The sequence below is a fragment of the Ylistrum balloti genome, unplaced genomic scaffold (genome assembly GCF_031769215.1).
Source record: "Ylistrum balloti isolate Yb309-2 unplaced genomic scaffold, AGI_CSIRO_Ybal_v1 Utg370536, whole genome shotgun sequence".
In the NCBI taxonomy this organism is placed as follows: Eukaryota; Metazoa; Mollusca; class Bivalvia; order Pectinida; family Pectinidae; genus Ylistrum; species Ylistrum balloti.
The window spans coordinates 32649-60254 of record NW_026782341.1 but is presented as its reverse complement, the minus strand read 5'-3'; the positions used below and the strand labels follow the sequence as shown (position 1 = coordinate 60254).

General features: G+C 33.6%; 1 protein-coding gene across 1 annotated transcript; it reads left to right on the top strand.

Annotated features, from left to right (window-relative positions):
- The first annotated feature begins 477 nt into the window (after nt 1-477).
- LOC132555984 (cyclic AMP-responsive element-binding protein 3-like protein 2) lies at nt 478-27271 on the top strand. The gene is made up of 8 exons (XM_060220371.1): nt 478-782; nt 16799-16982; nt 21066-21419; nt 21804-21979; nt 22204-22347; nt 22521-22739; nt 23827-24016; nt 24264-27271. The coding sequence occupies exons 1-8, from the start codon at nt 681-683 to the stop codon at nt 24581-24583; spliced, it is 1689 nt and encodes a 562-aa protein (XP_060076354.1). The 5' UTR covers nt 478-680; the 3' UTR covers nt 24584-27271.
- The last annotated feature ends 335 nt before the right edge of the window (nt 27272-27606 follow it).

Genomic DNA, 27606 nt, shown 5'->3' with positions numbered 1-27606 from the left:
AAAAAAAATACAGTTATCACTGTTGTGAAACTATTTAACACAAACCATTATATACTATTTTTTTTATAAATATTAATAAAGAATGTTATATGGCAGATACGATAAAGACTCAACTCTTGATCGTTTCGATAACCAAACATAATTTGATGGTTAATTTCTCGGGGCAATATCACCTTTCCGTGTCAAAAAAGATTGCCAGGGGAAGAGATAAAAGTGAAACCCGAGGTAACAGGTGGTTTCAGATGGGGATGACATTATTTTTAGAACAAGGCTTCTGATTGGTTGATTTAAGACTATGACGAAAGTTAGTTCTATCACTCTACAATGGAGTATTCATTCGCAAGTGAACCCTTGTGCAGAACGGATGACGAAATATTTATTCCAGATATAATGCAGCAGTAGAAAACAGGATATTTATAAAGTGATTTTTGTTATGAAATACTACACAGGTGGATTTAAAACTTGGTGGATTATATAAAAAGCTACAAAAGGTTGTTATCGTTAAAATAGTTCCTTCGTTTGCGTATTCACATATCAAGTGTATGTACTCCGCCCTTGTGCGATTTCACCACTTATCCTGACACAAGGTGGAGGAAAAGGAGCAATTTTTAACTGACTGACCCACGGGATTTCTGACCCATCCCTCGGGGTTTTAACGAACCCTATCGGGACAAACGACCATGGACCTGCTATATGAAAGTGACCATAACATTTGCGACTTGGAAGACCCAGATATGGGCGAAATTTTGGATCATGACGCTTTTCAATCCCCCTCATCAACAGTAAGTAGTAGTAATACCGGTGGGTGTTTCCCATATGGAGTAAAAATTTTAAAGTATCATTTAAGAATTTTATTTTAAACACATAATGGAATTAACAGCTTTAATTCAACGTTTGTTTATTTTGTTGTCTTATTGTGTTGTTAGTTTCTAAAAGTTATTTTGAAATCCTGTATTTTATTCAGTCTTAACGGCCATATGTTTTCATGTAACGATACCACCACGCCCACTCCGGCTGAGATACGGATGGGTACCCTCAAACGATTCTTGTTTAGGGGTTGTTAGTTGGGTGTGGTCATACCCGGAGTTTGTGTTTAATAAGAAATTTGAATCTCAATACCGGCATTGGCGAAGTGGACGCACACAGCATGCTTACCTATCTGTTGGACATATACGCTCACGTGAATGAACCCATGCGTGAATTATTCCAACAGTCCATGCTTAGTGTATTTAATATACACACATGTGGGCTGATATATACCTATGTCACAATGTCAGCCGTTGTAAAAACAGTTTTCAAATTATTCCGAGTTCGTGATAGTTAGCTTGTAGAATTCTGTATATATCAATCATTTTTAATTTATATTGTCACATGTCAGTACATGGAACTCTAGTACTATTAGAAATTAAATTGAACTAAAATTCATTTAACATTTAAAAGATTATTAGTCTTCAGAAATGTCAGTTTTGTACGTTGATTCAAAACAGTTTGTTTCGTCAGCTGATTTTAGCAAAAAAAAAGCCCTGACTTGACATAAATAAACTAAATCAGTCTGGTGGTTTGCCTCTGGTCTGGCTGCCTGTGTAATTTGATAACATCCCATGAAAGATAGCAGTCGCCAAGCCAGCTGCAGCAACTAAAATCTAAGCTACTCCATTTTAAACCAAAACATTCCCATGGTTTAGTTCTGTATATATGTTTTTTTGTTTATTTTTTTATAATTTGGTTTCTCACTCCATTAAGTTATTTAAATGATTGTGGCATGATGTCTGCTTCATTAAAGACACTTAATATAGATAAATAACAACTTATCAATTTTGAAAATAGAATTTAATAAACTTTGACTGTACAACATTGTATTACATGGAAAATATTACTTTTGAGACATGCTTAGCTGATCAAAAAGATAAATATCTTTATTTCATTAATAGTAATTTGGCAAGATAGAAATCTTTCTGTTGTAATTTTGGGTTTTTTAGTCATCAGGTTCTGTCCAACCAGGTAGCAGCAATATCTATTATTATTCCATTTGAATTTCCTGACATGAATTAAAGTGTCATATCACAGACACTTCTTGGTATCTGCACAGCACTACTTGAGTGTCTTGGTTTCGCTATATATTTTATAGGAAACATAGTCCTGATTTATATTGATGTATCTTTCTGGCTATAGAATATGTTAAAGACAGATGCATAATTATCTACATTCAATTGTGTAATACATAAATGATGAACCACGACCTAGTATCACGATATTGACACTACACAGCCAACGTTCTATTATAATACTGAACCATGGTCTTCTCGACTATTGACTATAATTGCTACGTATTGTACATAAACAAACACCAGTATTGAAATAAACAATAGATGTTTAACAAAGATGAAGTGTCCATTTCAGTATTTTAAATTTTTTTCTTCATGGGGGGACTCAGAATTAACTTATTTAATAGTTAAACTGTCAGGATTGTAAATGTACTTGTAATTTTACAGGTTAGGTTTACATATGAAGTAAGTTATTGTTACCAAGTATTGTACTGTATAGTGTGATGATATTTGTTTTGAAAATAGATGTCAGGGCCATCAGTTAATTTGAAAACATATAATGACCTTTGTTTTTGATGAAATCTAGTACAGCTATTGTTCAGAATCTCTAATTATACACAATGACAAAAGTTTTCGGCTATTATTATTGTACTGCTGTGAAATGGGTGGACTATGGGCTTCTATATACATCATATTACTTTATCCCAGTTCTGTGTCCAAAAATGAGCTCCCTGTGCAATTATACAGATCGTGTTTAAACTGACATCACTCAGAAATTCCATTTACCCCCCGAAATAAATGTTTCACTAATCTTCTGAATAGATTTCGTGCCGTTCTTTTCAGATTGAGCTAGTTCTGTTTGTTTTTCTGCTTTGGTAACGTCCTGCAGTTTCACAATCATTCGTGCAGTGAAGCGTTACTTTCTATCCGTAGATCATGTGTACGAGGTTTATAAATATCTCATATAGTGGGGAATCATATACATGTACATACCTGTTCTATTTATATAGGGTTTAAAGATCCATAGTTTGACCAAGTGGTTCTCCTTTAAATTTTTTATTCCATGTTCATGAATAAGTTTTGATCTGGGTTTAAATTGCTGGCTTTGCATTTGTTGTAGTATATTACATTGTAAAATTGATAATTTTGAAATTGTTTTTATGAAATGATATCACAAATTATATACACTGTACTGTTGATAAGGGTTTTCTCATATATCTTATTGATTGAGATTTTAAAGGTTTGAGGGTTTACACTATACAAATGATTGGTGTGCTTACTCTATTGACAAATTAAAATATCACAATACTGAATAAAGATAGATATTTATGAACTCATAATATAAAAAAATTAATTTAAAGGATAATGAAGACAGGTTTTCAGAAAACAACTTGAAGAAGGAAGGTTATATTAATTTGTTTTGCCCCAATTTTGACCCAAAAGATGTTAAGGGAAAAAACTTTATTTAGCAAAACATTGTTTAAAAGTCAAATATTTCAGTGTTTAACATTGCATGTTTGATATAGGAAGATCAAAACTTATTAGATATGAAGAAAAAAATGTTGTAAATAAAAAGTTAGGATAGAGAAACCAGGAGAAACTTATTTTTCATCAATTTTTTTTAGTAAATAATCATGGGTTAGTTTTTGTTTACATTTCTCTGTGGTCCATTATTAGCCTCAGGTGACCTGCAACTGTATGCTTTACTTCTCATAATGACCGCTGATCTTGGCCTAGAACCATAGTGACCTGGGGTCATCTCATGTCAGTTTCCCTGACTGATGGTGTCAGTAAGTTGAGGAAGACAAAAGAGTTGATGACACTTTCATATCTGTCCAGGGGTTGTCAATTGTGCAGTTTCTGTTTTTGTTTTGAGTGATGTAAGATTGAGGGTTTGATGTTGGGTACTAAGACAGTTATTGACAGGTGTAACACTTCATTTATCTCTTTTAGTGTACATCTTTGGAAAAAAAGTGCCCATAAATATATTTTATCATACAGGTACATATATTTAGTCCCAGGTACATAAGCAGAAAGCTCTTCAGATACTTTGCATTTTCTGGTATGGTTTTTTTAATAGAAATAACATTGTATGAAATTATCTAAGTTTAAGGTAAGTTTTGATGAAGAATATTTGAAGTTTTGTTTTTAATCAACCAATAAAGAAATTATTTGATTTGATAATTTTAAGGATAGCAAAATTCGAACAAGCCCCCCCCCCTCCCCAAAAAAAAAAAAACCCAATAAACTATGGAGTATGATTTGGAATTTTCTCATTGAAGTTTCATATATTCATATATTCAAAAATTACTGTAGTTCCAGAAAAAAATTACATGATATGATTATATCTTGTATACACTATTGTAGATTTTGATATTCTTGGAAATCTGTTATCTTAGAATCTGGGCTGAATAGTTGGCTTAGTCAGTAGGCTATTTATTATGGTGTCTCAATGCATTGACATTTGTGTAAACCGAATTCCGGTAATTCGATGACTGGTTCTGGGGATATTGTAGGGATTTTTTTTTCAGGAAATATCAAGCTGATTGCTGTCTCTTCCTGTGCAGTAATTAAAAGGTATTCCTGGTGCATAAACACATACCATAATGTGTACTAAACTGTTTACTTATGCAAGGATATTAGTTTCAGTTTCCAAATGTATTAAAGGGCTATTAATATCACAGACATGAAATATTTAAGAAATTTTATGCTACATATATATATATATCGGTGTTCATGTAGCATGTACTATGTTTAGTTTGTGACCTTCTGAAGTCAGTTCTCGTTGTACTATAGTAAAGATTAAGGAGGTTGACTCAACAGAAATTTTTTGTCACATCATTCCATAAAAAAGTTAAAGCGATGTTAAAGATATATGATTCAAACGTTGTGTTATATATAACCTTTTCAAATTTTCTTATGTTCTTGTTAGCAACTGTATGGATTTAAACAAAATGTGGCAGGTATGTATATAGACCTGTGTTACCCACCTGTACAGTTGGAATAGTGTGACGATCACAAGCACCAATTTAACCCCTACTGCCCTACTTATGTTCATTACACCATACTTAATACACCAGCTTCAGAGGCTGGAGACCACAATGTTAGTCATTCAGCAGTCGGGTGCTGGCAGCCAGTCAGTCAGTCAGAAGCTGAATCAGAAACACACATGGCAGACTTCATCAGCTTGAATGATATATTACCTATTTTTTTTTGTATGAGAATCTCTTCCTCATAACATGTTATTCTGTTCATATTAAAAACCGGATGTTCCTGTTTCAACGAAAAAAAAATATGCATGTTCATCATCTGTAGATGCTTGTATAACTTGGAATAATTAATTGTGGCATATCTTTAAAGAGTTGTGTTTGCAATTCTGAAGTGATTCACACCAGTGTATGTACCACATGTACAAATGTACTATTTCTGAATAAAGTACAAGTTTCATGTTACTGGCAGTTCATGAATATTGTTTGCCAATAACTTTTTTATTCAGTTGTCAAATTAAATAATTCTTTAGGAATTTTATTAACTTAATTAAGTGATTATGTTCGTTAGCTTTAGTTAAAACAGTTAGGTGGTTAAATTACCATTACATCAGTAGGATCAGTCTGTTAACATATATTTATTCAAATAAATTTTTTACTGTTCCTTTCGTTATTAAGGCGTTAGATTTTGGTTCTGTTTTATAACAAAATACATTGTCCAAATAGATGTATATTTATGCACGCTGGAAGTGTTAGGCGGTTTGAAGGACATCCGTCGGATCAAAACAAAGCTGTAATTGACAAAGACGAAACATCCCACAAGCAGGAAGCAGCCATTTGAGATTGTCACTAAGTTACTGTTGTCCTGTTTGCATTGCTTTGTAGCTGAGTAGACTAAAACCATCAAATTCCATGTATCCAAGTACAAGTCAGTTGTTCGTTTGTTTTTCATCCGTGGAGACTTAAACTTGTACAGTGATGGAATTTTACCACAACTCATACTGTCAGTATATGTAAAAATGAGCAACATGATATCAGTTTTATTGTATCAACACTTTTTCTGGAATATATATATATATATATACAAATATCTATATAAGTACTGTAACATATGTTTATCTCTAAGCCCACACAACATATTATATGTCAATATTTATATAGTATTCCTGAATTAAGTAACTCAAGTAGTGATTTGAATATGTATCCTGCATGGGAATCACATTGTCGGAGTAAGCTACTTATATCATGTTCAAAGTCTGCATTCTTTAATCACAGGCAGGATTGATAAAGCTGTCCCATCAAAGTCCATGGACAATCCCAGATGTAGGGTTGTTTACCTACAAATTCATAGGTTGATATATGTAAATATGTTATATTTTCTGTTGATAATTTAAACCGATTTAAACCTTGACACAGGCCTGAGGTGTAATGTACGGGTACTTGACTTTTGGAGCGTCAACCTGGGTAGTGTCACCTCATCAGATAAACATTAACATTTACTCTGATATATATATTATTCATAAGTATTCTGTCAAATTCTCATCTCCTATATTAAGTTTAATTTTGTTGTTTTGCCTTTTTTTTTTTAATTTTCTTTCAGGAAGGGACTTAGGAACTTCTTTATGATCAACTGTCTTTAATTATAAATGAACACAACAAATAAAAACCATGTTTATGTATTTTGTTCATAGGCACGTTTTCCAAATATTTGACGCGATTCTCGTACTATTGCAACAAGTCTTATCTAAAATTTAATATTGCTGATCATAAGTTGCTAGTTTTGAAATCGAAGAAAGGGGAGATAATTTTCATGAACCTGATACATCTAAATAATATTCATTAAATTGACAGTAACATTATTATCATCACAAGAGTAATTGTAGTGAAGAAAGGATAGGAGATAATGAACCTTGCGAATCACAATTCATTAAGCCTGATTGAAAGAGCTGTTTGATTTTTTTTCGTTTTAGAAATTAGTTTTTCAAAAATGTCAATTATAGCACTTTTCCAGAGCTTGAAGTTTTAAACACATTCATTCTCCCTCATTGCCCTGTTACAAACAAACATATTTGTTTTCTTTAAAGTTTGGATTATCATTTATGTAAAAGATTTGACTGTGAGAGAATATACATATGCTTCATAAGTATTGTTAGGTGATATATAATCTGAGGTATTATTACACCAAGTATTAGTGGAAGTTGTCAGGTAGGAGAGGGTCATATATATCAACACAGCCATTAATCTCTCCTAGCAGGATGTGTACCTGATGTCTGCTTACCTGTACGAGTCATCTTATCCTAAATTAACAATATTCAACCTGAGCCAAAAGAATTTGTTTACATTTATTGACTGTTTTTTTTTAACCCTCTGGTCATCAATACATCCTGTACACTTCCAAAGCCGGCTAAGTAACCTATACAAAATGATTATTTCAACGTTTATTCAAATATTTGCAACAACACTAGCCGTTTTGAGACAAAATTAGAAAATTTTGCGTTGCCAACTTACCTGGTGTGTATTAACCTTCTTTAAAAGCATTTCAAATCTTGCCAACGTAAAATTTTTGCATCAAATTTACATGTTAAATTACATTGTGAAATATAAAAGAGAAAAAGAATGGTTTAAGGACATGGACTTCATGATACTCAGGTTAAGTGTTTAATGGTTTAATGTCTATACGAGCCAATTTCATCTTGCGACGGTTTGGATTAATTACTTGCTTATGTATTTTTGTGGTGTAGATGAATGGATGTTTACAGAAAGCTTCAATTAGGATCTGTAATATCTTCTACGGTATCATAAATCAAATTTAAATATGGCTGATAAAATGGACATGGATCTGTGATCAATCTTTTTTCAATTGCTTTCTTAAAGTATATTTTCAAACATTTCTTTACCTCACATAACAAAGCCATGCATACACAAAAATATATGAATACATGTACTTTTCAATCTTTTTGAAAAATTTCAGTGTGAGAAACTGGGCATGTTTGAAACTTTCACAAACACCAGAAAAGTATTTATATAAATATGTTATAAAATTTCGACCAAATACTCATTTGTGATGAACTTTTATTTAATGCATTAGATAAAAGTAACATAAAAAATTTGTTGACAATAAACATTATGGCAAATAATCCAAAACTCAACACTTGAATTAGCTTTTCACGTTGAAGATAATTGCAGAGATGAAATTCTCAACAAAATTATTCCCCCCCCCCCCCCCAAAAAAAAAAGACGTAGAGTTGCTTCCCAATTGCAAGATGGAGATCCTATTTAGATACCATCGGCCATGTACCTACTACTGTAAGCAGGTATCTGCGTTTTATTCATTAGCTGTGATATAGAAACAGTTAAGACACAGAAGTCAATTAAACATTGAAGGGTGTATTTAGATATCAGATTGCAGAAGTTTATTGGTCTGGTTTATCTTGTTTTCGATTGCTGCAAGATCTGTTTTTAGATTTCCTTGAAAGAAAGTTCTGGAAGTGAGATGAAGCATTAAAGCTTACCTAGGACATACTTGTTGGTTTTATCTGGTGAAAGGCACATGTTTATCTGTAAGTTCTGGTTCTAAGTCCAGGTGAAGAAATATAAGGTACTATCTGGTCAGTACCTGGGAAAATGGCACATGTTGTTGGGACCAATGTGACCGAGGGATTAGTTAGCTTAAACTCTGAACATATCCTGCTAAAAAACTTTTAAGTTTCATACAATATTAAAAGGTCTAGATATATAATTAATTAACTGATTTTACCTGTACCTTAAATTGTTTCCAATTAAAGAAAACGTTAGGCTTTTTATCTTGAAAAGATCATCTGTTGATATTTATTGAAGTTGATATGAATTCTTAAGAAAACTTGTCACAGCTGTTAACATGACCCTAGCATTGTAGTTAGTCTAGCATTGTCTGAGGGTTGTCTCTTCATGATTTCTGTTAGACGCAATTTTAATGTCAAGTTTATCGTATAGTATACTAGTGTATTTGCAGTAGTCAGGTTTTTTTTGACACAGATTTTAGACAATATTCCGAGGCAGTTTATCACAGGAAGTACAAAACATGTCGTGGAAATACAGAAAATACCAGTATCAGTCTCAAAACTCTGCTTCTGTAAGTACAATATTTGAATTTTTATTGTCGTAAATTAATTTAAAAGGATCACTGCACAGAAACAAACCGATAGTGTTAACTGGTAACTAGGGACCTCTTGAAGTTTAAATGGTACTTGTCAGGTTTGAAGGGTCCACGAAACCCTGAGAAAACGAAACGTGTTTAGGGAGAAATATGATCAAGATGACACTTGTTGTAAGCTGACATGGTCACATGATCTAGTGTTGAAACAGCATTTACAATTTACTGAAACACTGCTACTGTTTATAGACGGTGAGAAAACTGAGCTTAAATCAAGCCAAATTTTCACTGCCAAACTTAGGTGTTGCTTGTTCATAAACCACTTGTGTGATCCAGATGCACTGAAAAACCTTCAACCAAAATTCGAAACACTGCAATTATTGTCCAAACAAAGAAATTTTCCTATGTACAGACTTAGAGTGTTTGGTCGAGGGTCACATAGGCCAAGAGATGTCTCAAGTGGTTCCAGACATTGTAAATATTGATATTTGAACATGCATGTTTGAGCAGATAGTATATCTGTCCCACACAGAAGCGACAGTTCACGATACAAATGCTTAATGGTCACTTACAGTCATTAATGTACTCCCTGTCTATAGTGTAACAATATGCAATGAACATTTATTAATCATGAATGTCGACTTTGTTTCTCAAATCGGTCAGCATTTTTGTGGTAACCGATGTACATATTAAGGGTTTTAGTATAGGGCTCCAAAGAGATATGTTCTGTTTAGGTTATATTTGTGTACATGATGTGAAGTTTTTTTTCTTAGTTATTATTAGTCTTTTAAGATACCATCATTTTGTTTTCAATAATTTGGACGGCAGAAAATGACCAGTCTTAATAAACTGAACATTATGTTACGAGTAAACGTTTTAGCAGGTGCTTTTTTTGTTTTGTCTTAGCTCATTAATGATGAATTCCTATCTGTTTTGTGTCCCTTTTGTTCTACATACATGATGTAAGTAGTTTCTGTGTTGTAGTCATGAAAGAATAAATACATTTTATGGATCTATGAGCTGTATTATATATGTATACAATCTTACCTGGTGGAACAGGTGGCTTCACAATGTACACTAAGTAGTTCATAAACAAAATCCATCAATTATTATCTGTTGATGTCCATTTGATCAGGTAAACAATGCAACAAAACAGAAAGTCAAAGTTCAGCTATATTATATCGTTTTGTTTGGGGTTTCTCCGATTTAATCGACTGAATAATTATGAAAATCATCTCCATAAATTTTAGTGCGGATCATCAAAGGTGAATTTTAGATTTAGTGAATGGTTTGTAGTAATATATATGTATATTTATATCGTGATGATATTTCAGTACAGATGTAGTTAGATGTTTATACCGTAAATCCCCTTTTAAGGGTACTGGTAAGTGATTCCAGCGTGCCATTGTACAGATATACTTAAATGATATATCCCTTTGCATTGGATTTTTTTTCCGACAGGATAGGTATTCGGAAGTCTGTTTTAACATTAAGCTAAAATATCCAATTTTTGAAAACAAAAGCTGTTTGTTTCTCTTTTTTATTCTCACTGGTTAAGTTCTGTTGGTCACAAATTATCAAGTAAATGTTGAATGGTAAATTGATGACAATAAAACAAAACCAACATACTGACTTGAAAATTTTGAAAAATATTAAAGTCATGATAATTCTACAATAATCAGTTTACATATGATCTTTGTTAAGGGATGTTTGGGTTTATTATAGAAAAAGAGAAAAGTGTTCGTGTTGGCGATATTTGTTGGCTTATTACTACACATGGTCTTATTGACTGATAAATACAACACGTCGTACTTGATGGGTTCTTATGTTGTTTACTATGGTAATATGATACTGAATAAGTCATTGTATTGATTCTGTACAGGACTGATGAGGGATCCATAAAAAATACTGTACCAAGCTACCACATGTACGATAAATTATAAATGTGATCTATAGAACTGGGACAAAGTATGTCCATAAAAGTGTACAAAGATACGCTATTGTAATAAAAATACAGAAAAGGGAGACGGAAATTCAATAATAAAATTGGACAATTTACCTGTACCTGTTTAATCTCGTAAAAAATTTTTTTTTCTGTTTTAGAAAGTTCATAGCTAATAAGAACCTGCATGGGTTATTTATCTGTGGAAATTAGATACCAAGCATTTTGTATACAAAGATGCTATTGCTAGCTATTTTGTCATTAAACCTCTTTGGGAATGACAATGAATTACCTTATTAATACCAGCTGAAATGATGAATATGAATTTTCTGATAAGTACACACAAGGTACGTCAGACACGTTATGGTAAATATGTAAAGAGATGGAGTTGGTAGATCAAAACAGTCAGCATGACAAGGAGATCTAGGCTAGCTTGTATACATGTATGTTAACCCATTCTGATGCATTGCCTAATTTGGCGTAAAGTGATAATGAGAGACACAATGAGCGCTTTGTGCAATGTCACTGGACCGCTCAACCATCACTTAACGTTTCATGGATAAATATCAGGATAATTATCATTGATTTTATAAGTACTCAGACACTTATGCAGGGTTTAGGTTTTTTACTTTTCAGTGACGCAAGAGATGTAGATCTTATAAACATGTTAATCGCACCCTCTATTTTTTTTTTCAAATTTGAATGAAAACTAATGTTGTAAGCAGCATATTGATGATGTTTATGCTTATAAAAACATAGTAAACAACCTTCCACCATTTATAAACTTATTTGTTTTGAAGACCTTCTTAGAGTTCAAATGCTGTTTTAAGTGGCGGATGAAATTTCAATCTGCCTCATCAGTACGATGTATGATAGATTGTTTCCCTCCCTGACACTGTGAGGAGGCCAGTGGCCCCGGAGACCAGTGACCCTTATCCTTGGGGTCACTTGAATCACAAGTCAGCAACCACCATATGATCATTATCGCTAGATCTCCCAGCTCTTGGGTTAGAGGTCAGAGGTCACAGTAATGCTTTGTTCTCAAACAATCATTTATCGTCTGTTTAATTTTGTAAGAAGACCCACGCCAAGTTGTATAAGTTTACGTAGACTAAGAGATGAACATTCGTTTCAGTTTTCCTTTCAAAATTGTGGAGCTTAAAGTTTCATTTAATCATCCACAAGATTGTCTAAGTTTCATTTTTCTTTTGTCAAATTTCAAATTTTTTGGATTATATATAGCTAACTTGTTTACTGTTCCCTGTTACAGCAGGGTTATGTTTCCTGTTCAGGAGTTTCTGTCAAATTTACACCGACACTTATTTGAAACATGTGTGCGCTCAGACTGCCTGAGCAGATTTTTTTATCGTCAAACAGTTTAATATATTGCATAGGTGGGAGAAAGATCTAGTGTTAAAAGAAGTGGTATCTAATTTCTTGTGAATGGTTTTGTGTACAGGGACAACACAAATGAAATACTGGCAACTGCCAAGTTCTAAATAAAAGTTTGATTTCTGTGGGAAAACATGAATTGGCAGTTTCAAATATCAGACACACTTTTTGGAGATAATTCCTTTTGATAACTTGTGTGTTTTTTATCGTATTTGTGATGCAAGTCAGAGCTTTGTTACATCAGGCATCAGAAGTGCTGTCACAGCAGAAATGTTCTCAAAATATACTTATGATGCAATACTGCTGTTTCTCCAACGTGAATCATTTTAAGAAACCATTTCTTTACCAGAAAGATTATGTACTAATTATAAGCTGTTCCAAATTGTTCAAAGGCATTAATTTATGTTAATGATATTCTAAAGGAAGAAGTGTTAAAGCATTAACACATTTAAAGCAAAATATTGATTTTTACAAGGGAGGCAAGCATGATATAAGCTTGTAGTATGTAGAAGGTAACACACATCCTTAACACAAATCACAGGTCACCAAAGTAGCATATTACATACTCAAATATGAGGCTTTGCACACATATGTAGACATATGTATATGTTAGTTTTCAAACAGAAACTTATGTTAAATTTTGGAATATCTCCGAATGAAAAATACTAATTACTCCCTAGTATGGTAATTTTTGGAATCTCCCCCTTAAAGTTAATAATTATTCTCTAGATATTCTAGTAATTGTTGCTAATGACCTCTAGTGACATATAATTAAAATGATTTAGTGAGAGTTGGGGATTTATGGGATGTAGAAGACAGGCTTGGAACTGTACTTGTTTTTAGATTCAGTCGGTTTATTAAACTGCCACACCCTAATGTAGCTAAATGTCTGACAAATTATTTATAATATACAGACTAGGTTACTACATAGATTGAACAATAAAATTCCCACTGTATTTTTCTGCACCCAGTCATTATGATTTAACTTAGATTTTAAAAGAAATTGTGTAGACTAATATGATTTTAAAATAGTTGCATCTCCATGCAACATGGGTCTTTCAAAAACGATGCCAATTAACTCGAACGTACATTGGAAATATTTATCATCTTCTGGTAGATACATTACTGTGTACAATAGATCATGATCACTGAAAAGCTTGTTAAAATGTGTCATAAATTTTGTTTGAAATAATAAAACGTTAGCCAAATGCTTGTTGGCAGTCAGTGACTGCTTGTATACATAAGTCGCTAGCTTCCTGGTAGGTTTTGTCTAGACAGAAGGGGAAAGGGGGGAGGCTAGAGTTTGTGGAGGGGGGTTGTACCAGGTGCACCCATGGGAACTGGGTCAAAGGTACACTTATCAGATATGCTTCATATATTTAGCTTTGTAATGCTGATTGCTATATATTGTTAATATAGGTCACGGAGGAGAGAATATATTTTCAATTGACTGGCTGAGTGATAATAATGTGTTGCATCATTTACATCAATTACGAGTATTTTGTTTTCCGCTGACTGCATTTAATTGTTGATCAAAGTATTCATTTGGGAAACAACGTCCATCGATTTAAATAACCGATGAACTTATTGATGGTTTGAAAGTGTTTAGATTCCAAACCTTACTACATTGATAGGATAATCTTCACAATGTCTGGATGAGTGATCACAATTGTGGGTGTATACTGTATTACAGCTGGTCTATTGAGAAGGGTGGATTATATTTGACGGATTCTTTAGTGACAATGAAACCTGAAATGTCAAAGTGAGTTTCATGATGTTCAAAACTATTTATATATCGTTTAGGGCTAGGGCGTGTCGTACAGACAGACTGAAGAGAAGACTGAAAGTTACCTGTAGACACAATGTCAATTGGGGTGTGTCTTCTCAGATTCAAGGGAGCAAGACATATTGGTGTCAAAGATATACAATGTGTCTCGGGGTGTGTCTTTAGAAAGATAATTAGAGCAGATAAAATATTATGTGAGAAATGACATAGGTGGAAACATTTCTAAAAAGTAAACAAGTTTTAAAACTCATTGACCAATGCCAGAATAGAAATCAACGCCTGTAGAATAATAACAATTTTGAAGAAAATTACCTAGTAATGAGCAATTCAGTGCGTGAAATGTGCCTGTGTATTAGTTGCATAAAAATCACTTCCATTTTGAGACATTCAATTTGCTTCAACAGTGTTTTTTCCCATGGGGAATGATATGCTGTCGGGTTAGTGCAGCGGTTGATGACATCACGTCAGCAGAAACGGCAGGTTAAAACAATTCGTGCATTTGATTGAGCGGATAATTATTGAAGATGGCTGTTTCTACTTTTCTTTGGCTAATAACAATTGTTGAAAATATTGCCGGCCCTAACAAACAATTTTCTGTGTGTTGTTTTTATTGGTCTGTATAATTACTGATACATGAAAAGTTTCAAGGTCATTGTTGTATGTACGTCATTGAGCAGTATGTGGTGACTTTGAGTGACAACATGTGTTTGTAATTAGGTGTTATCAGTTAATGAGCTAATAACGGGTCGTCAGTGAAAAACAAATTGGTTTGTAGAGGTTAAATTAGAATTGACTGAGCTAGTGCCGTAGATGACATTGTTTACTATAGGGCTGTGCTAAAGGTCAAGGCAAAGAAATCCCCAAGACTTAGTGTCACTGCGGCTAAAGTGAGCTGTTATACTTGTCAAATTTAAAAGTCTGTACGGAATTGTAAGTGAGCTCATTATGTGTATGACAAGTGTGGAATGCTTCGTTAGATTGTCACTCACACAAATGAATAGTGTATGAGAGGCCATTGTTATTTGTTACAACTGTCCCACGGACATGTTTCCTCGTAGCGATGTTGTACACTTTATATGATGTCATTGTCACTCAGATGAAAATAAATCTGACACTGTAGTTAACACGGATACGTTTTACAGATGACAGACCTTGTTCCATATTGATCGTTTATACTGAAAATCAACAGTGATACAGATCTTATCTTCTGTCCTGTAACCCTCATGTTACAGTCAATATTGGAAATTACATATAATTTTTATCATCATTGGAAAAAACAACTATGGGCATTTTTTATTTTATTTTTCCAACCATTGATACTTCATTTCAATAATTTTATCATATTTGATGTTATTTTTAGCAATGTCATGATATGTAGTGGAATCTGGAATCTTTGAATTGCAGTTATGTAGTTTTAATAGGCAAACAAACTTGTACGAATAAATTTAAGTCAAGTCCTCGGATGAAAAGCTGATATTTAGGTCAATATAGATATATAAACACACAGTCCTAGATATGTCCGGTTGGTGGTGATACTTTATCAGTTGTGTTACAAACACCTATGGGACAGAAATCATATGGCCAATTATATGTCATAGATCACATGTCTGAGGGTATATAATACCATAGTTGTTAGCCAAGTTACCTGGTCATACAGGGACCACATACGTTAGCAAGTACACTCACATGTTGTTTTGTTTCCGTATAAACAGTATCTGTAATTCTGTTGATGTCCGTGATACATTTTATATAGTAGGTCATATGTAGGTTTCCTTGGCTGAAATTGACTGCAGTATAAATATCTCCCAGTGGTCTGATAGTGTCAAACTTGTTAGGTGTAGTCATATTAGCTTGTATGGATATTGTCCATGTACCACCATCCTCCCCCCTCCTGCCCCCCATGAATCAAAATAAAAGAAACTTTTTCCATGTTTGAAGGAGTAAGCATTGGGTCATTTGCTCGTGTTTGAGAGCTATAGAATTGTTAATTATTGATGCTAATCCTGTTAATGACGAGACCTATATCGGTGGACCAGGTGGTGATAAGTTTAGTACGTACAAGGTTAAAAAAGATATATACAGGTGTACTGATGATCAAAGTGATCGTTACAGAAGAATTTAGTACAGGTGAGATCTATACAGGTACAGGTGTTTCTTCATTGCATATAGATAAGAATTAATCAATATTTTATTTACATTTTGCAGAAGTTAGTATATATATTTCTGCACATATATGCTCATGTGCACTTATGTCTGTGGTCCAGACCACAATCTCACTGGCAGACAGGTGTAGATAGCGTATATCTACTTCCCAGTAAAGGTATATCAAATTTCAAAGACAGTTTCAGGTGAAGATATATCCGTGCTACAAAACTGGTTAAAATTCTTCACTTTCCTTTCGATGGAAAAACAGTTTTTAATAAAAGGCATATTTGTATAATTTAACGATTAACATGCCAAAATTTTAAAGAAGTGATTTATCATTAAATTTTTTATCCTTTTATGATTTTTCAGAGCTCAGAAGGCGGCTACATGGATGATTGGTTAAACAGTTTGTTTGAAGACCCAGTCCTCAACGACAAGATGATCACAGAAGCAGTTCCGTCACCAAGGATACAGTCGGAACATAGCTATTCCATCAACAATGAAATACCCCAATCACCTCTTGGACTCCCAAACATGGACTCGAATGTGGAAGGTGTGTTTTAGTGTGATGCAATACAAGAAACTGTATCTTATCAGGTCCTATGTTTGTTAAAATATATTAGTCTCCCAACAGGGATAATTGACTTGTGATCAAATCTGAAAATTCAATGATGTTATTTTGGGAAAATGGCGTAAAGTCTGGAAGGTTAGTTTTTCGAAAAAAGACAAAATACACAAAAAAGCATAGAGAAACATCAGAAAATTGATTTGGTAAGGATATCACAAGACATTATCTATCTTTACCTACAGGGACGTTTTAGAAAAAAACAAACCTTAATTATAGGTATCAGATGTAGTTCATTTATGTTTGCACCGACCAGACGCACTAAAATACACCACATCTTTCTCCTACATTTTACGATCTTTCAAACGTTTAATTTGATCATCCTTGCCAAAACTCTCTGAAAACCATACACGTACACGTAACTTTTGGAAGGAATTTAATGTACATCTTACATTTGATTCGTTTAGTGTGGCCATATATTTTGTGATTTGATTCTTTAGACTCTAGTGAAGATTATAAAAGTTTTTAACATTTCCATACCTGGAGGATTAGAAGATTAACATTAGATTGTCCTATGATATAAACAAATCGTCCTTGTAAGACAAGCGGTTTGCCTGGAAGACAGAACAGATAAGGGGCCCCTCATGTAATAAACTTGTAATGTTTTCACGGTTCATTACATCGATTTCTATTGCTTAGATTAGGTCACGCTCTGTTGGACGGGATAGAAGCACCAGCTCAGCTTTATCTTTGTAACATGACAGTGTAAAAAAGGACTTGTTTATAGGTTGGTGGAGATGGGGGGGGGGGAAAGAAGAGGGGATGGTGTTCGGAGGCTAGAAAAAACAAGAAGGTTTGAAGGCTTGAAGTTTCACTATGACTAGAGTGAATTATGGTTTAAGTCTTAACTTGTATACATTTGATATTCGCTCACTAGACAGACAGTGGGGCAATGTAGATGTACATGCTCGCATCACATGACTGAACACCAGATTATGTGTTCAAGTATCCCCACACAGAACTCCCTTACAGTAAAGTGACACACTATTCAAACTTTTAATTATGTGATTGTAACATAACAATCACCCAAGGTCTTTCCTTTATTTGTTGTAAACAAATGATGATAATGGACTTTGGAGACCTGAGCAATCTACCAGGTTTAATGTAATGGTTGTTTCGAAACTGAACTTTAAATGCCCTCGCAATTCAACTCCTGGAAATGTTAGAACACACAGTTTTCATGTAGGGAGTGTTAAAAACAAAAGTCTTGTTTCCTTTCTTGTTCTAATACATATTAACACCATCTTCCGAATTTTGTGGGTTTTAAATATGAAAATATAAACCATCATTTATAAAGTATGATTATCATGTTTGAATCAGTAAAGCAATGATTTTTGCCGAATATACAATTTTTTTTTAAGCGAAAAGTGGCAAACTTCTGATCAGAAATGTTTACCACCACACTCTGGTGGGTGGGTGATGAAGCTTTGAGGAAGTAGGGCAAGATATCAATGTGTAGCTTTAAGTGGATGGTAAAGGTCAATTTCTATACTTGTAATCAATCTATATATTGGTCTACCATGGTGAAAGGTCAGGTAAACGGATACACCTTTTAGCTGTAGTTTACAGGTAAAAACATTGAAAACACTAGCTCCTTTGTTGGTCTGACGGTTGAAAATTGATGTAAAAAGGGGAAAGTGCTCCATGTTTGATGTAAGGTGCTTGGAGAAAGTGGAGTCGGACAGGTTGAATGTTATCAGGGCAGTGCCCTGACACAGAGTAGCCCCCACTGACAGCTCGTATACATCACTACTCAGCTACTGTTGACTAAAGGAGTTCTCCCCTCGCCCAACAGGTCTACAGCTGGAGATAACACCCTCCTGCTAATGACCTACTTTCTCTGTTTTCCTAATTTTCTCCATGTGCTTTCCCACTCTACCCACTTGACTCTATCATCATATTTTGAATCTGAAATTGAAATCTTTGAAAATACAATGAGTTTTTTTTTAGAGTTTAAACTATGATGATGAAAGAATTCTGGAACAGTAGATATAGGAATATACAAGAGTAGATCTAGCTCTATTTCCCTAACACTGTTACAGACCAGCACTTGACCATAGGTCAGATAACATGACCTACGCCCTTTAACCTGGTCGTCACTATCTCCTAATCCTCATTAGTAAACATTTCCAGTAACAGGAATTAGACTGTAGTGGATTTGTACATGAAATGTGTGTATGTAGGGGTTGGAGGGAAGTCTCCATCTCCCCTCCTTCAGCTAAATACACCAGTCTGTATGGTTACATGTTGATGTCAGATGGGATGCTGTCTCCCCTTCTCTAAACTAAATTACGCACCTAGTTTTATCATGTAAACAAAAATGACTGAAAGAGAATTAGAGACCTGCAGCACTAGCATATATGATACACAGCATTTAACTATAACAGGAACACCCATTGACTGCGGGAACAAAATGAATTATTGAATTAAACATTACAGACATAAAAACAGACCTCTTCTTTCTTTTTGTTGCATATTTAGAATTTAGTGTATGAGTTGTCTGCTTAGATTAAAATAATCTGTCCAGGACGACACCTGCCGGAAAATAATTTTTTGTAATTGTATACGATAAGGTTTTCATGTACAACAATTAGGCTGGAAAAGTACCATAAATAGGGCCAACAATTCCATGATGAAATTGTCTTTTGTTATTGGATTAATGTCACTGCTATATTATGCATGAGTGTGGGTGGGTCATGACCTTTGTCTCCCAACTTGGTTATCTAAATCCTGACCTTTAAGTTTATTTGAACATATGACTAAATGGTGGATTTTACAACAGGAAGTTGTCTTTTTTTTTTTCCTGATCAGATTAATATTATTATAGGGAAAACCCCCTAACTCTCCATTTGTAGGGAATAACAAAAAAAAATCCTGTGTCTTTAAAATTACAGATTTGTTTTCTATCAAATTTTCATTTCACAGACATATTTCTGAACTACAAGGTTGAGAAAAATGAAAAAGATAAATATACAAAATTTATAAAGTTTGAATTACCATTATGTAAACAAATTGTTTACTGTGATTGGCCCCTTGAGTTGGAGTGGTGAGAGGGAATGGGGTTTGTTACTAGGTTTATATATGAATTTCAAATTACGTGTCTTTACATAGAAAGTAAGTTTAGTGTAAATAATTTAACTCTGTTCCAACTGACTGGACTTTAGAAGTTGAAGGAAAGTACATATAATAATTGAAATTTTACCTGCTGGCTATGGTCTACTTGCATTAGTGTGTGTTTGTGATAGAGGCCATATTGGTGACGTCTTTCCTTACTGGCATACAGTTGTTGACGTATGTATATCGTAATTTGCTGTAAATTAAACATAGGTCCTGAAATACATTTATTTGAGTGGCGTACACAATATGTTGATCAGATAGACCCAGGAGTGAGAGTGCTTCTCGTACAGTACAACCTCTAGTCATGTTTCAAGTCAATTAGCAAACATACATTCAATTACCAGAGGATGTAATGGTAGTTTTCACAAATGATTTTGGTAAATTCTGTTTTTGACATGATCAAATATTGATATTGTTTGTTTGAAATGTAACTAGAACTCCAATACAGTTTGATAACATAAGGATATATATTGTCTTACTGAGCACATACATGGAAAGATTTAAAATTATTTTAAAGGATTACGGTATGTTTCTATTCATGGGCAGGTACAACTTATAAACCTATCTTGCACTTATAAGTTGAAATGTGAAAATAGAAAAAAAAATCAGTATTTGCATACACATTTCATACACAGGAAAAAATTTCATGCATTCACTTTTGAGATTGTGGTTCATGTTTGTTATCATTTGAAAAATTAGTCAGTGTTTACACTGTATCTCTGTGTCAAAAATATGAACATTACAAAAACCAAAAAGCAAACGAAGGGGAGAGAGAAAAAGTACTATTCATTACCAAGACATTAACAGTATTTTATCTTTACAAAGATGTCTTTTTAATTGTGAATGTTTTTTGTTTTTGAATTTTGCTGTAATTGTGAGTTTTTGTTATTTCAGACCTGGACTCAACATTCTTCAGTACAACCCAGGCCCTGGATCTAAGCAGTAGTAAAACAGCAAGCGTCTCTGCAGTAGCCACGAGTCAGTCCATATCAGCACTCAAGTCTGAGCCTGTCGAGCTTGCTGACCCGATGCTCACCACGGTAACGACCATGACAACCCGAACCTCGACGACGACACGGCAACCAACGATTATACTTGCTACTACATCCTCATCAGCGTCGAAGATCCAATATACAACTGGTTCTGCGACGCCCGTCATCACCCAGGCAGCTCAATCTGTACTCGCACCCACGGTCACTATCAAAGCTGAGCCATTTGACCTCATGGATAATCAGATGGAACAGACAGGTAGAGAATTTATTGTGTGAGAAAGTCAAAATGGCTTATCTTGGAGTCTTTTTATATAAGAATTATATTTTATGGATAAAGGAAATGTTGAAACTTACAGACAAGTTCATTTTCTGTGTAAATGTATTTTCCTGTTAGTACGATGTCCTGTTTTCAAATGAAAAATAATATCTCATAATGGAGCTGCAAAGTTTAAGAGATTTTTATTACTTTAATAATGATTGAGAGGTGAGAAAATACTTTTCTTTACAGAATCATAATGTTAACTGTATTTGTGGGCCTATAAATTGCACCCAAGTATAAGATATGATAACCACTGTTGTTGACGTTTGTTAAGTGTACATATGTATTTTCTATTGATGATAAATGATCTGATTTTTTCAGTAAACATGGACTCCCTAATGATGCCGCCAACGCCACCTAGCAGTGCATCCAGCGACAGTGACGGCAGTCTTAGTCCATCACGTTCAGCTCCTTCTAGTCCAGTCCGTCAGCTGCCATACGCCAGACATCCCTCACCATCATCTAAAACATTCTCCCAGCCCATCTTCACTAACCCTGTAAGTGATGCAATAATCATCTATCATATATGCAGCTCTTTCATTTTGAAATTTTTTTTAGAAAGTTCCAACAACTCTGTATTGTTGTGTGAAAATATTTACAAGTTCTTGAAGAAATTTTTCTGAAAATTTTAATAAGCAACATGGGAAGTGATTTTCACGTATCCCCAAACTTAAGCATTTTGACTTGATAGGAGTTTACAACCAAAATGTTTCCATTCCAGATCCCTCAGTCAGGCATATTACTACTAACAGAAGAAGAGAAGAGAACACTTGTATCGGAGGGGTACCCGATACCAGGAAAACTTCCACTCACAAAGCAAGAAGAAAAAAATTTAAAGAAAATCAGACGGAAAATTAAAAACAAAGTAAGAATTTTGCAGACATTTAAGATTTTTTTATTTCATGGGGAAAAAAATACCAAAAAGTTAATTTGAAATAATTTTTGTTGTCATGAATGTGCAAAACAAAATAAAAAAACAAAAAATTATCTTGGATTTTTTGCTTTGATTTTATTTAACTGACATATTTTCTGTTGTAGATTTCAGCACAAGAAAGCAGACGGAAGAAAAAAGAATATTTGGAGCAGCTTGAAAAACGAGTCGAAGCATTTTCTCAGGAAAATAATGATCTGAAAAAGAAAGTAAATTCCTTGGAACACAACAATCAGTCATTACTAGGCCAGCTGCACAAGTTACAGTCACTGGTCGGCAAGGTGGCGCGTCCAGCAACCTCCCAGACTGGCGGAACAGTATTGATGGTGAGTGTCACACAGGGGAGATAACTGATTTTAACCTTGCATGTTTGTTGGTGAAATATTGAGTTGAAATTTAACCAGTCAGTTCCTTGAACTAAAAAACTTATGAACTATAAGATTCAATGTTCTTAAAAATCAAATTTACTTTTTAAAGAAATTCAAATGATGAGACATCCTCAGTATACAGGATTTTTCATCAAGAAACTAAATCTCATTTAAAGGCAGAAAAAATTGATGCATTACAAATAACTTTACTTGAGAATTTAAGTGATGAGTTTAGAAAGAAAAGCGGTGATGGTGACTGATTGGTATTGTTTCAACTCATTCAAAAAAATTTTGAGTTGACATTTGATGATGTTTCTATAACAAATCGAGACAAAATATTTGTCGGACATATTTCAACTCAAAATTTTTTGTTTGTTTGTTGTTGTTAAAGTTAAAGTTCATCATTGTCAGGCATATTTGGTAAATACAAAATACACAAGTAATTTATTCTTTTATCTACAGTTACCAAGTCTAATGAATGAACCTTAGATAAGGCTATCATTTAATTATTAAATCATTAATGCTCTCTTAATTTTTTCATTGGTTAATTTTGGGGAAAAAAAGGAAAGGTTTTTCAACTTACTTAAAAAGTGTCATTCAAAATTTAATGTTTTAGTTTTAAGGGAAAAATACAAATACACTTTGTTTACATATTCAAAAAAAATTTTAATATATAGTTCCCCAGTTGTGAGTACTTCATGCATACAAGCAGTTGTTAATTAATAGTGTTGTCAATTTAATTTTTGGTTCATTCTGAAATACTGAATTGGGAAATGAAGTTATCAAGATAGAAAGAAATAAAAAAAAAACACTTAGTATAACGGAGAGATCGAAAATGTCATTTTATTGTAGGTTTTTAAAATAAAAATAGCTTTGGCCCCACTTCATGTATTTTCTTTGATTAGTTTGGAAATTTTCTTAAGAAACTGTATCAAAAAAGGAAATGAATTGTTTTTGATTGAATAAGGAACAAGCAGTAAGATATAAAAGTGTAGGTACATCGGTAGATTGTTTGGCTAAATGCTTGCATGTTTGTTTTTGGCAGGTGTTGGTTCTATGTTTCGCGGTGTTCCTTGGTGGATGGAATCCTTCCTCTTTAAATGTGGGTTATTCTTCTGGTTCTCATGCCATGCACACTGCAGCTTTCTTCGGTAATCCTCGCATGATGCAGCCATCCCCACGGATGGGTCCACCCTTGCAGGATGCCAAGGTGGACGCTTACTCCACTCCGAATAGTAAGTGTCAACTTTGTGGCATGGAAACGGTGTCAATTCAATTACGGAGATATTATCAAATTAATTAATAGTTTCATTGGTCATTATGAAAATTGACTCCATTTCAAATGACCCTAACAGGGTACATCCCAGTCAGTTTCCATGGACCATGTTTTCTTTTGTTAGAATTTGATAAAATTTTTGTTTATGTTTTTTCCCTCTCACTGTTAACTTTGATTTGCCTAATTAAATCCTTCTTTGTTCACAGTGAAATCAAGAGTGCTATTATCTTTGCGAGAAGAAAGCGAAGACTCAACATGGTATGAACCATATGCTCCACACGCCATGCGTGACCATGAGTATCAGGAGGATGTGCAGGATGATAAGGACACCATAGTGACCAACCCAGCACTCATGGACGTAACCTCCACTGAGGAGTCAAAGGTCATGGAGATGGTTACTGTGGATCATCGCGTCCACCAACCAAACAATACAGAAAAAACACAGGAACAAGCCCTGCTTCATCCTGATATCCAAGCTACAGCAGGGTTTCACTCACAGGTTGAAAACATTGTGGAAACATCCTAGAGAATGTAAGACCTCCAAGAAAGTGGAAAGCCTTATGGGCAGGACTGAAAAAAGAAAAAATCTTTTGTGGAGTGAATTAAGATATGAACCTGCTTATGTGTATGTTGTAAGAATTTAATTGGCTAATTGCTAAAGCCCCAATGACACCGAAGTGTGTATTGAGGTGAAGGACATTGCTTGATGCTATCAGACGTTGTTTGAGAGGGGAATTATATGAAACTTACTAGTGCTTCGTTTAAGATGACTGGAGATACATGAGGACAATATCGTTGCGAGATTGTATCTCTCTGGGTGTATATACAATTATGTTCTTGAAAAGAATGTGGACTCATTGTTGTTATTAATTATTATTTTTATTCAACAACTGAAAATGAAATTTTCAGCTGACTATTTTTTTTTATTATTATTATTATCATGAAAAGTCATTTTGGGAACTTTTTTCAAGTTGATGGACCAATTTTGACACGTCATTTACGCCATTGTTCATTTCATTGTCTTTTTGAAGACTGTGGATTATGAAGATGTTTTTTTTCTTTTCTCGTAGACCCTATAAATTACGAAGCTTTTTCCTCATCATCTTTTAATTCTTTGATCTCTTCTTTATCATCAAAATCATTGTATTGTTCTTACCTGTGTCAGTTACACAGAATTGTGTCCCTGGAATCCTGACCTTACGAAAGTCATATATGAAAAAAAAATTGCCCGTATTTTGTCTCATGATTTTTTTTTTTTTTTTATAAAAAAATTAAACAAAAAAAACCCAAAAAAATATGAAAATATTGAATGTGTTCCTTATCATAGATTTACGGAGATGCCTAAATGATGCACCTTGACAGCAAGTTTGATGTAAAATAGGGATATCTCCATATCAGTTCAGTATATTAGTGGTGCTTCCTGACCACATTTTGTATAATTTGCGAATGTTAACCTGAATCTCGATTCATTCCATGAAATGCCTCGTATAAGGTTCTTTTCACAAATGATAAAAAAAAAAAAAAAATAAAAAAAAAGCAGGGGGTAAAAAAGAATAGTCAGCATTTATAGGATGCACTTTTTGGTCTCTATATTTGGAGCTCTTCTACCGCCATATTATCATTTTAAAGTGTTCTTGTGTAAATTCAAAAGTTGCTGTATATCTGGATAAATATGTACACACTTATGCATGTTATTTTCTTGTGATAATCTTGTTTTTGTTTGTATGTGTAAAATTCAGAAATGTTCAGTTCAGGTTGTCACATAGATACGAATTGAAATATTTCAGAAAAATCACTTTTCTTGTTAAAAATTATTAAAAGGTATTTCAGTCATGTGTTGATTCAATCTTGGTTACAGAAAAAGTATTTTTTTTTTTAATTATTTATTTTTGGTTTTATATGGAATTAAGTTCTATTTTATTATTTTTTTTTTTTTGTTGAAAAATATCTTTTTCATGTCATTATGACCAAGTTTCCATTCTTGGATGATTTTGTTATTGGAGAATCGGAGAATTTGTTTGGCTGCGCCTTATTCTGTTAAGAAGTGGTTATTTTATCTTGTTGAAGGAGATGTTTTTGTGCACGTGACTGTGATATATATAAAAAAAGAAACAGTTGTTATTTCATTGGTGAAGTTGAGATGCATGTGAAAGATATGAAACCCTGAATGAAATTTACCTACAGCAGATAGGATCAATCATGTTGAATATATTAGCTGGAACCCCAATAATGAATATACTGTAAGGTCATTAATTTTGGTGGGAGTTTTATTTTTGTTGAATTCATGGACACTGAAAATCCATCAATTTATGTGACAATTAATGTGTCAATAAAATTATAAATGGATAAAAGTTGATATGTATTATAACATAAGCAAATTTGGTGGGCAGGACTAAAACCACGAAAACAAGTGCCATCGAAAATTTACAATTTTGGAAGTCCACAAAATTTGAGCCCCACAAAAATGTATGATTTTACAGTACGTTTTTCAATATGCCCGAGAATATTTCTGATTTTCGTTTTGTGTTTGTTTATCCCTTGCAGATAAGTAGTTTGCAAGTGCTGTCTGTTTATTGTTTACTGTGTACACTTATATATATATATTGTTGTATAGAATCCATGTAAGGTAAACATGGACTTCTTGGCAAGTCGGCAAGAGTGCATTTCATGTGACTAAAAGATGTTTGTAGATTATTCATCTTCCCTGGCTCTCTCATTCTTTTATTTATTCATGTAGCAGTAGTTTTTATCTCCCTTTGGTCGACACTAGTCATCTCTGTACATACTGATATAGAAATTGCAGTGTCACTGTCTGTAACATGCAACAAGTAGAATAGTACAACACCTGATCTTTCCTCTACATCCAGAAATTTTCCATATATTTTTTGAGGAGCCTTTTCATCATCAATCATAATATCTATATTAGATCGTTGTTAACATTTTAGAAATGTTACAGGTTACACACAGTGACAGTTGCTTTGAGGCTGATATTGCTATCCAGGTTTATGATAGAAATGAAAACCTTAGCTACTTTGGTTGTGGGTAAAAACCATGATGTAAGCCAAATTTTTAATGTATTTTTTTACCAAGGAAATTTTTCCTTGTGAGACCGTGGGGCATAATTGTAAATAAACACAACACAATCATGTGAATGAAGAATTAAATAATATATTGCTCTATATATATATCATTAAAGACTCAAGAATTAAAAAAACGTGTTATTTGTATTTTTTTTATATAAATATATTATGTGTGAGAAAACTAAAGGAAAATGGTTAAAAATGACAGAAAAATGGCAAATGGTGAACAATTATTGTTGTCAATGGCAGCAGGAAAGCAATGACTGTCAGGCGCTTAATGGTAATGGATCAAAAGAAAATAATGACAAATGTGATTAAAAGATGGAATGAGGGAAAACAGGACAGATCATAGGAGATGAGTGATAAATGATGACAGAACAAAGGAGATGAGTGATCAATGATAACAGAACAAAGGAGACAAATGCTAAATGATGAGATTCAAGGAGACAATGGTAAACGATGACAGATC

Bases quoted from the DNA above. Each gene is read 5' to 3' on its own strand.
- LOC132555984 (XM_060220371.1), top strand. From the start codon at position 681: ATGGACCTGCTATATGAAAGTGACCATAACATTTGCGACTTGGAAGAC. The intron at 16,983-21,065 runs GTGTGTTTTAGT...TTGTTATTTCAG, and splicing joins CATGGACTCGAATGTGGAAG to ACCTGGACTCAACATTCTTC. The intron at 21,420-21,803 runs GTAGAGAATTTA...TGATTTTTTCAG, and splicing joins TAATCAGATGGAACAGACAG to TAAACATGGACTCCCTAATG.